At 41.1% G+C, this 11564-nt stretch overlaps 1 protein-coding gene across 1 annotated transcript in view; it reads right to left on the bottom strand.

The window, feature by feature from the left end:
* Nucleotides 1-11564, bottom strand: part of IDE (insulin-degrading enzyme) — a 92119-nt gene that overhangs the window by 1824 nt on the left and 78731 nt on the right. Inside the window, 5 exon segments of the mRNA XM_010842200.1 lie at nucleotides 5064-5125; nucleotides 6092-6364; nucleotides 8127-8294; nucleotides 9929-10040; nucleotides 11007-11098. Coding sequence (XP_010840502.1) covers nucleotides 5064-5125; nucleotides 6092-6364; nucleotides 8127-8294; nucleotides 9929-10040; nucleotides 11007-11098 — 707 coding nt within the window.

Raw genomic sequence — 11564 nt, 5'->3', positions numbered from 1 at the left:
AGGGAACTTAAAATGAGGTGCTGTCTTACGACCATAAAGAGCCATCCTGCACACAGTCAGAAACAGAAAAGCTGCGTCCCTTTCTTTCCCCTCACTTACAGCATTTCACGTAAACTCTACAAACATTAGGAGGGCAGGCAGGAATTATTCTTAACCCCATCGTACACTGAGTAAACTGGAGTGCTCATGCTCCTATGGCTAATAAGCACCGGGACTGGGATTAAAAACCCAGCCTAGTACTCATCAGGGTGTGACCAGGGCTGCACCCAGTGATCTGAGGTGTGTGCAGAGACAATGGCCTGAGCCCAGTTAAGGGACGACCACAATGCCTGCTCCCCAAGAACCGCCCCAGGTTCTGCACCAGGGCACTGCTGCAGCTCCTCCCCTACCAGAAGAGAAGAGAACTAACATCTCTTGACTGACGCCTTGTATCAGCCTCTTTCCTATGTTAGACCACTTGGTTTTCTTAAGCTAAGCATCACCATGATTCCAATTCTAGAGACTCAGACTCTAAGACCCAGGCGTAACAACTTGCTGAGCCACACAACTCATAAGGGGACGGGGCCAGAAGTGAGGTATGTATGCTTGTTCTCTCAATTCCATCACATTGCCTGGAGGGACTCCCTTCAGTCTTTACCAAGAATGCCCGGAACAGTACGCTGGCAGAAGGATCCTGTGGGGAAATGTCTCCTCACTCTTCCCTTAATGATAGGCCCATATTTATGTCTTTTCCAAAAGGAAGACTCAAGTTGTGATGAAGCTTCCCCTGATGCCTCAGCCAAGAAAATAATGTTTTGTATCCTCAGAGGAAGAGACTAGCAGCAAAGTCAGACTGACTCACAGTTATTTACAGAACAGTTATTGTAAGCCTGGTCCTGTGCAGCTGCAATGGAAGCCTTGCTGAAGTTGCATAGCAAAGCTGGCAGAACAGCCTCTTTTAGGAGCTCAGCCCAGGTTTGTCTCATCTGAGAGCATCTTATGGGAGTAAAGTTTGCTTCCAAAGATATATTCTTTCTTTTTTTTAATTTAAATTTATTTAATTGGAGGATGATTACTTTAAAATATCATGTTGGTTTCTGCCATACACCAACATGAATCAGCCATAGGTATATGCATGTGTTCCCTCCCTCCTGAGCCTACCTCCCACTCCTACCCCATCCCACCCCAAAGATGCAGTCCTGATCTCTCTTCACCCAAACCCTCATTGCCCTCTTAACCTATATCAGTTACAGAACATCCTCTTCAGTTTCAGACTGTTCAATTTCCTGACCAACTTTGGACAATCGCATTTTTCTAAAAACCAACCAATTGCATTTTCTTGCAAACTCTTTTCTAAGGAACACTAGAGTCCCAAGAGATATTTATAGGTATTCTGAACAACATACAACAAGAAGTGTCCATAGTGAAATCAGTTTAGGAAATATTTTGTTAATCAAAACTAAACAAATATTGGGCTAAATAAATCTTTACTATGGGGTTCCTAGAACTTTTTTTTTTGCTGCATTGCATGGTATGCAGGATCTTAAGATCCTCAACTAGGGGCTGAGCCCATGCCCTCTGCAGTGGAAGTGCAGAATCTTAGCCACTGGACCACCAGGGAAGTCCCTGTGGTCTTCTAGAATTTGTGGAAAATTCTAAGTCCCTCTTAGAATTTTTTAAAAAGCTAACATGCTCTGTGATTCCCCAAGAATGAGAATAAAGAAGAGTCATTCTCAAACTTACATGGTCACAAAACTTCTTCTAGGTACCCCATTAGTATCTTACAGAACACAAGTGTATTAGGGAAACCTTGTTTGGGATTTAGTGTAAGCTCGGTAATAAATACTCTCACTTTTTAAGACAAGAAAGTCATAACTTATTTTCACAAAATCAGTAATGAGGTACCACTTGTAATTTCAAATAATCAAATTTGTGGAAAGACCAATCTTCATTTCTTCTGGAAACATCACAGTGTATTAGGTTATCATGCTCTTTGAACACACGTAACTAATAAACGTCTTAGGAACCAAACAGTGCTGAACGTGAGCACCCTCTTTTACAGGCAAAAGGAGAACAAGTAACCAACCTCACAAAGTGTAACAGTCTTCAATAGTAAGTCAATCACAATAGCTACTTTATAACATCAAGGAGGAAAACATACTCTCATTTGAAGCATTCTGATTAAACTATTTAAAAACCCTAAGGTTGAGTATTATTAATAAAGTGATAACAACAATAGAGACTATTTAATAAATGCTGCTAAGTGCCAATCTCTTTGCATACCTCATTTCAAGGAATACTCCAATTAATCTCTATTTCATAAATAAGGAAGCTTATAGAATTTGGCCAGGGTCACAAAGCTAGCTAGCTGGTGATGGAGCTGAGCCCTGAGTCTGTGCTCAGGGGCCATATGCTCCCGCTCCTGCCCCACAGACCACGGAGCGAGGCCGACCATTCTGAGCAGGGCTCGGGACGGCTTTCTGCCTGGCAGCCGACACGTGTCCCGGAGCCCTGCTCCCACACCCAACTCTCCCTCACAGTCCTGCCGCACCTCTCTCTTCACGGACACAAAGACTACCTGTGGTTACACTGAGTTGGACGAAAAGCACAAGATGTTATGGGAAAACCCATACAAATTTTTTGGCCAACCCAATATATCAGAACAGAATCTTATTTTATATAGTTTTTATTTTTTAATTATGTGTGTTTTTACTACATACACACACACACACACACACATATACAGATATTTTAATAGATTTTATTTTTCAAAGCAGTTTAGGTTCACAGCAAAACTGAGTGGAAGGAACACAGGTTTTCCAGATATGCACTATCCGTTTACAGGCCTAGCCTCTTGTCAAAATATATGTTTTTTAAAAGACTATCACTGCAAAAGAGCAAGAGTCATTTAGATGAGAGTCGTTTTGCTCTACACAATGCAAGGGAGCTAAAGATGATGGTAACTTGACCAGTCAGCCATATCCACAGTCAAAAATGGCTCAGATCCCATTGCTGAGAAAGGTACATTCAAAATACCATCATTTACTGTCAAATTGTGAACCTAAAATTGCTACTTTCTTTCTTCTTGCTAAGGTGTTACTGGCTGTATGAATATCTGTTTGCACATACAGAGACCAGGAGCCTTGTTGTTTTGCACAGGCTCTGGCAGGGAGAATAGGTATAATAACTGGTAGATGGTGCAAAGTCACCCTTTCCTCTGTGGAACTATCGGCACTTCCAACTCAGGAGTCGTTTGCTTTTCCTCACTCTCCCACACAGCACCAACAGCAGGGGATTAGAAATAATTAGCCTTCACTGCACAACTAATTTCACAAAGTCACTCTAATGAGAACTGCAAATACGACTCTTGTATTGACAACTAAGATATACCCCTGAAAAATGACCTTGAAAAGCAGATACTATCCTTTCCAGAGATGTCAGCACAAGGCAGGACTGAACTCCTGATGAAAAACGTGGTGTCTAATAAATCAGGTATGAACCAGGAGATGTGGCTCAGGACACTGGGTAGGGTATAATTCTAAGGCACTATTCTAATTACAGAGTAGAATTTTGTTCCTTGCCCTAAAAAATAGACATAAAAGTATTTTACATAAATTAGATGCCCCAGTACATTACAAACAATTATATGTAACCCTTTAGGTACAGCTCTGCTGCTGCTATTGCTAAGTCACTTCAGTCATGTCCGACTGTGCGACCCCATAGACGGCAGCCCACCAGGCTCCCCCGTCCCTGGGATTCTCCAGGCAAGAACACTGGAGTGGGTTGCCATTTCCTTCTCCAATGCATGAAAGTGAAAAGTGAAAGTGAAGTCGATCAGTCGTGTCCAACTCTTAGCGACCCCATGGACTGCAGCCCACCAGGCTCCTCTGTCCATGGGATTTTCCAGGCAAGAGTATTGGAGTGGGGTGCCACTGCCTTCTCCTAGGTACAGCTCTACTGCTACATAAATTTTTAATCTCTGCACTTAGCATGGTTATTACACACATTCTATGCCCATTTAAAATTTATGCTACTCTTCTATAAATTCTGTTACGGTGGGGAAAACTTAGATGGTATAAACCTCTTAGAGCAGAACTGGGATAACTTTAATGGCAGTACCTCTCTTTTCTCCTGAAAAACTTTATTAGGCACTTAAAACTTACAAGATCTCTAGTGTGGAATTAGCAGATATAAATTACTATATATATATACTAGACAAACAATTAAGATCCTACTGTATAGCAGAGGGAACTATAATCAGTTAACCTGTAATGTAAAAGAATATGAAAAAGAATAACTGAATCACTTTACTGTATACCTGAAACTAACAGAAGGAAAGAAGAGGAGAGAGGCGATTGCTAAAGGCTTAGGGGTTTCTTTTTGGGGTGAGAAAAAGTTTCAAAATTGTTAGGTGATTATGGTTATACCTTTTGACTAATGGGTGACTATGAATATACTAAAAACCACTGAATTATACATTTTACATAAATGATTGTGTGGTATGTGAATTAAATTTCAAAAAAAATAAAAAATAAATAAAAATAAAAAAGGAGTTAAGCGCTTTGGAAAAAAAGGCGAGTGGTCATTTATTTTTAAAAGGAGCCGTGTGTACATACTAAGTAGCTTCAATTGTCTCCGACTCTTTGTGACCACATGGAAAGTGGCCCACCAGGCTCCTCAGTGACACCTAAATCAGTGGAGATTTATAGTTGGCAGAGACTGGAAAAGACTCTGATTCTCAAATTCTATTTGCTTTCTTTGTTCTTTCTTCCCATGATAAGCTCACCTACGCTCTCTGTGGGTTGGCGTGGGGAACAGAGAGAAAAAAACGAGGGTGACCTAAGTAGGTGGGTCTGGAAGCTGGGAAGGGCCACCATAGTCCTTGGTCCAGACGGAGAGGAAAACAGTACTGAGTTCAATTGGGACTGTCTCTTTTTCCTAATAGTAATAAGTCTCGAAAATACTTAAATCCATAAAAATGCCTTCATAAGTCCTGCCTGAATGGGTTCAAAGTGGCAACACATAACACAAAGCATGTAACGTTTTCTTACTGGTCAAAGTCCAAATACGTAAAGCGAATTTACCTTATAGAATTTGATAATATCTTCCTTGGTAAGTGTCTTCAAATAGGCAACTTCTATATTATCTGAAAAAGAAATCAAACAAGAATTTATTAATATTTCCATTTTAAGCAGCCCAGAATACTACACTAAATGACAATATTCTTCACTCCAACACTCTTAAATATCCATCTTTTTGAGTGATCAATTGTTCCCGCAAGTAGTAAGGGAAAAAATTTCAAGTAAAAAGTAAGAGGATACCCTGGCTCTCTATGGGTGAGCTGTTGGTTCCTGGTCTAGTCATTTCAGGTTTTCTGAGCCTCAGTTTCTTCATCTGGAAATTGGGTATAAAAACCACCTAACTGACAATCACATAATACCAGGGCAAATGCTCAGTAATTGGTAGTTACTATTATCATTAACAATTAACCCAACTGCTAGAAAAATTACAGGTAAGGAAACGGAGGCCCCAAAAAGGCAACCTGGTTGAGATCTTTGGCTTGTCTGTGTCAGAATGAGAACACGACCCAACCCTTCTGACTTCAAGTGTAGCTGAAGTTAATCTCTGCTCTAAGGTAAAGGAGAAGCAGGAGACTTTGGGGAGTACAGCTCTTCCAAATCTAAAAGCACTGACAAATCTGGGGAGATCCTTAAAGGCAGATGTTTGAACCCTGGTGCCTCCAGGACTGCACTTGTCTCAAGAGAGTTCAATCTGCACATTTTCTGTTTAGAGCTATGAGAAATAGATGCCTACATATCTGTGCTCAGAGTCTCGGAGGCATACTGAATAAAGTGAAATCAGATTTACTATTAGTGCATTGTGACGAGATACAGATAGATTCAGCTCTAGTTTGAGAGAGAGAGGAAAAAAAAAGTTTCTAATAGGAAATTGTTGTTACATTAAATATAAGTCCTTTAGAAGTGCTACCACCTCATCCCAAACTGTCCTGAAACATCACCTATGAAATGAATACCATTTTGCAGAATGGCATCAATGCCCTCAAATGTTTCACTTCCATGCCATGAATGTGGGGGCCCTGATCATGCCTTACCTCTGTCAAAATTGTACTGCTGAGAGATGATCTCCCCCCAATATTTAGCACACTCTGCAGATAGCTTCTTTGGTTTGTCTAGTCGACGGATTGCTAATGCTTGGATGTGTTTTTGGAAGGCCTCTTCTGTCATGTCCTCTATGGACTTTTCCATGGTAATTAAGAAAGCTTCCACTCTGCTTTCTAGGTAGTGAGGTGGCTTTTCTGACTGGATGATAAACCGTAAGCCCTGAATGCCATTGGCTCGGCGTGGCCCGCTGAAGACGATATAGCCTGAAACACAAACACCAGCCAGTCAGGACCATGGCGTCTCAGACGTGGGTCACTTTTAATCTTCCAAAAATTATCCTGTCAGAGCAAATACAATCTACTTTAGGACTTTATATTTCATTCTTTCATTCTTTCATTCATTCTTCATTTCTGAAGAAATCAGCAATGAAAATATCTTCAGTTCCTAAGGACGGGGCAGACAAGCTCTCTGAAGAACAGTTGGAGAGTTGGAGGTCACAAACCCCTATCCATTATTCAGCATTCCCACGCGCCTCACTGTCTGTCAGTTAATCCCCTTCAATCCATGTTAAAGTTATTCTCATCTCTGTGAAATGCTGGACTCATTTCATCCCCTAACCATTGACCTAGCTTGGTTTCCTTTCACATCCAAGTTCCTTATGTGAACTTGCCTTCACTATTGCATTTCTTGTTAGATAACCTACCCCTGGATCGACTTCATTCAGGCTGCAAATCTTCAGAGACCAAGTAACTGACGGTCATTTCCCATCATGAGCTCCTCTGCTACCTCCCATCTGTATCTTTCCTGAACGCACCTGTGGCTTACCTCCTCTGCTCTCCCCTGAACCACACCTCACTACCTTCAGCATCGCCTTTAGAGTTTGAACACTCTTAGTAGCATTTGCCACACTGTACTACAATTATTCCTTACAGGTCTGCCTTCCTGATGAGATTGTGAGTTTCATGAAGGGAAAGACCATCCAAAACTTATCCATTTTTGCAGTCCAGCATCTATCATGGTGGTAGTTTAAAAAAAGATTGTTGCTTTCAGAGAATCACCCAAATCCTTTTTCATTGGTTGTTCAAAGCACATTACTGGGGCTTGCTCTTTTTGATCAAATTTTCCAGGATCTCCAAGGCTTTTAACAGTGCCTAAAACTGCCCGAAACATTTCCTCAAAAGACACTTATTGTGACTTCTTCTATGTGTATCTTCTATGTGCCCCAGGCTTGGGATATAAAGATGAATAAAAAATACCTGACCTCTTAAGGAACCCAAAGAAGAAGTCACAGTAAGCGTCTTTTGAGGAAATGTTTCGGGCAGTTTTAGGCACTGTTAAAAGCCTTGGAGATCCTGTAAAATTTGATCAAAAAGAGCAAGCCCCAGTAATGTGCTTTGAACAACCAATGAAAAAGGATTTGGGTGAGTCTCTTAAAGTAACAATCTTTTTTTAATCTAAGCTTCTCTGGTGGAGAAGGCAATGGCACCCCACTCCAGTACTCTTGCCTGGAAAATCCCATGGGCAGAGGAGCCTGGTAGGCTGCAGTCCATGGGGTTGCTAAGAGGCGGGCACGAAAGAGCAACTTCACTTTCACTTTTCACTTTCATGCATTGGAGAAGGAAATGGCAACCCACTCCAGTGTTCTTGCCTGGAGAATCCCAGGGACAGGGGAGCCTAGTGGGCTGCCGTCTATGGGGTCGCACAGAGTTGGACGTGACTAAAGTGACTTAGCAGCAGCAGCAAGCTTCTCTGGTGGCTTGCTTCCCACCTTGTCACCCGCAACAGCCTGCCCTTAGCATCCTTTTCCCCCACCCAAAATGACCTCTATATAGACATGTATGTGATGTAAACACACGTCATCTCCTTAAGAACTGCTCTACTGTCCATGAGATAGTAACGGCTTATCTTCTAGAGGTGGAGTCCCCACAGGCATCATGACGGGGGCTGCACATGTGGCAAATGTTCTCGAGGACGACAGTGCTCCTCAAGGAGTGAGTGCCCTGCCGCGCCCCGCTGCCCACTCACCCAGTTGCTCCTTGGTGCGCAGGGTGTTGAAGCAAGGCTCGGAGATGATCTGACAGAAGAGCTCCAGAAACATGTTCTCTGACGTGCTCTGCATGTCGGTTTGGTAGTATATCTCAATGCCACAGTTATTGTGGACTTCATTCCTCTGCTGATACACAAACCATCCCCCTAGGAAGTTTCAATAAGAGAGCAACATGTTCAAAAACTTCTTTAGGGTTTAAACAAACTTACCGTTTTGTTTGTCTGTATGAAGTTGTTCAGTTTGGTTTGTGTCTTTTGGCAGTTCCAAACTGCAATTAATTCATTAAGAATGTGAAACTCAACTTACCCAAGGGAATCCTAATACAGTGATCTGTACTTGGGAGGCCCTTATAAACATTCAAAGACTTTAAAGGGCAAAACACTTGTAAAAGACCCACTTTCTGACTAATTAAATTTTAATGCTAATTGAGATCATAGTTAATGAAATTTACAATGCAGTGTACACACTATTTTAGAACTACCTAATATCTATAAGAAACTCAACAGAAATACAACCTATGTTTTAATAACCATGCAAAACAATTTTTTAAACCACTAGTTGTGCCATTATCTACTTAGCATTCAATTCAATATTGTTTACCAACACCCACGCTGAAGGTCAATTCACAAATTTATACATATGTGTACAATGCGTAGAGATGCCCCAGTCTGACATCTCACTTCAGAGATGAAGAAACTGAGACCCTGAGAAGTGAGCAACTTATCCAAGGACATACAGTTGGATGATGGAGAGCTGAGACTGCTGATCAAGTACTTCATCAAAGTTATAAACAGATGGCCATGCTTTATGATCTGATAACTATTTCATGAGCAGTAAATGTGACTAAGCAAATACAGGGTTTAGTAATTGCCTGATTACCACGTTCAATGGTTTTTGAACCATTCGAAGAGCAGTTCCTGACTCTTCCTCTCTGCCATGCTGTAGTGACTGAGGAAGAAGCTTAAGTTCAAAATGAGCCATTACCCAGTCTGTGATGACTGGCTATGCAGAATAGTAGCACTGTGCTCAAGGTGTCTTGGAGCATTCAACAAAGAGATTCTGAGGTAATGCTTTAGCAGCTACTCAAGTGAGCCAGACACAGACCCCAGCCCTTAAGAAATGTACAGCCTACCAAGGGAGATGGAGATGCACTTCAATCCCAATGTGAGAGAAGTGCTGAGTAGCATAAAGAAGGAAGGTTCAGAAAACCTGTGCTGGGAGGTCAGAAGAGGAAGCAATTACTTTTAGAAAAAACCCAATGCTTCTCACCACTGGTCTAATATACTTTCCACTCTACAATTCTGAACAACATTGAAAATAATGCTCAATGAGTTCTAGATCAAAAGAAACCACTGTTAATGCAAAAGTAACCCAACACTGAAAACTCCCATATATTATTATCAATTCTTTATGTCAATTCCTATGGGCTCCTAATTCTAATTTCCATTTTTTATAAATAAATTTTATTACATGCTTCACAGTCAATACTTCTTTAGTTTTGTGATTTTTCACTTTTTCACTCTTCTACGCTCAATTACCAGTCACTTCCAGGATCATTCTCATCAAAATAATTGCCTGCCTCCAATTTCACCTCTTTGGCCCTCCTATAGATAATTTTCTTGCAGAATTATCTATCTTTAGTTATAAATTAGTAGAGAATCCCAGCAGATCTTTACCATAAAATTATATTTGATCATCCAAGTGACTTCAACCCACCTGTAATCACACACAATATTATGTCAAAGCAGTCCATTCCCAAAGATAGAACATTTCCACTTACTGTCCGGGAGCTGAACTTCTCTGTACCGAACGAGCTGACTTGGAAGAAGTGGTTTCGTATGAGCATGTTCAATAAGGGTGTCTTCAACCATCTGCATGATTCCTAACGCAGCCTAGAAAGGCAGGTCATGGCACATTACAAAACCACAAATGTATCTTGATTAGACAGCAGCCCATGCAATATGAAAACAACATGTGTGTGAAATAAACTAACCAACTTTATCAAAGTGGGTTTTTAAAACCTTAAGTACATTTGATCCTGCTCAAATAGATGAAAACTGAACTTGTTGATTTGCAACAGAGTCAGTAAGGTGGTAGTGAGGAGAAAGAGAGACCCAGACAATCATCGGCACCCATCTCGATGTTGGAGCAGTATCACTGATGGAAAGTTGGTCTCTAGTGAATGGCCCTCACCACAGATATTTGGGGTTACAGCAAAGCAAAAGAGGTAAGCATGAGGCTTTATTCTGAATAAAACTGACACAGGGAAGAATCCTTTCTCAGTCACATAACAGCACCTGACCTTGGCATATTATTCTGGAGACAAAATAGTGGAGTGGCAGAGAGTATGGGCTCTTGAGACAGACTACCATGGGAATTCTAAATTCCGTTTAGCTTTCCATGTGCTAAACACTTGGAATGTACTATTTACTTTAATCCTTGTACATAATATACTGATAAAGAAACTGAGCATAGAGAGATTAAGACACTTTCAAAAGATTACATAACTTGTAACTGGCTGAGTCAGGATTTGAATCCAGGCTGATTCCACACTATGTGGTCTTATCCACTATACAGTCCTGCTGTTCTAGAGTAGGGACCATTATTTCCATTTCCTCCAGTGACTGCACGAGGCAGACAACAGAGAAGGCAGCCGTGAAAGTAGGTCCACAGTTAACCAGGATCATTCAACTCTTTGTATACTCTCCCCTACCTTTCTGCAGAGGGCAGAGAAGGCCGAGTCAACACTAATGAGTATATAGCCATACTGCGGTGGTTAGTCAGTAGTCTTAAATCAAACAGAGTAAAATTTCTGTTGCAATGATCTATAAAAGATTGCTAAAACCTCAATCACCCACCTGCTTTGTTATATTTCCATGGAGAAGGGCTTCAATATGCAGCCGTGACAGGAGTTGAGGTATGAAGGCCTTAAGGCGAGGAAGGGTGACATCTGCAAACAGGTGTAAGAAATTGTAAGCTCTACCTATGAGGTCTTTTTTTTTTTTTTAAACTTCTGAGACAATTTGAGACTTACAGAAGAGTTGCAAAACAGTATAGGGAATTCCCACATACCCTTCACCCAGTTTTCTCTAACATTAACGTTTTTCACTACCATAGGATGCTGATCAAATCTAAGAAGTTAACACTGGGACGATACTATTAACTAAAAAATCTACTTTATTTGGATTTCAGTTTTTCCACTAGTAACAGTTTTCATTCCAATCCCAAGGAAAGGTAATGCCAAAGAATGCTCAAACTACTACACAATTGTACTCATCTCACACGCTAGTACAGTAATGCTCAAAATTCTCCAAGCCAGGCTTCAGCAATACGTGAACCGTAAAATTCCAGATGTTCAAGCTGGTTTTAGAAAAGGCAGAGGAACCAGAGATCAAATTGCCAACATCTGCTGCTGT

Source organism: Bison bison, unplaced genomic scaffold (assembly GCF_000754665.1).
Source record: "Bison bison bison isolate TAMUID 2011002044 unplaced genomic scaffold, Bison_UMD1.0 scf7180017864172, whole genome shotgun sequence".
NCBI lineage: Eukaryota > Metazoa > Chordata > Mammalia > Artiodactyla > Bovidae > Bison > Bison bison.
This window is presented reverse-complemented; position numbering and strand designations above follow the sequence as displayed.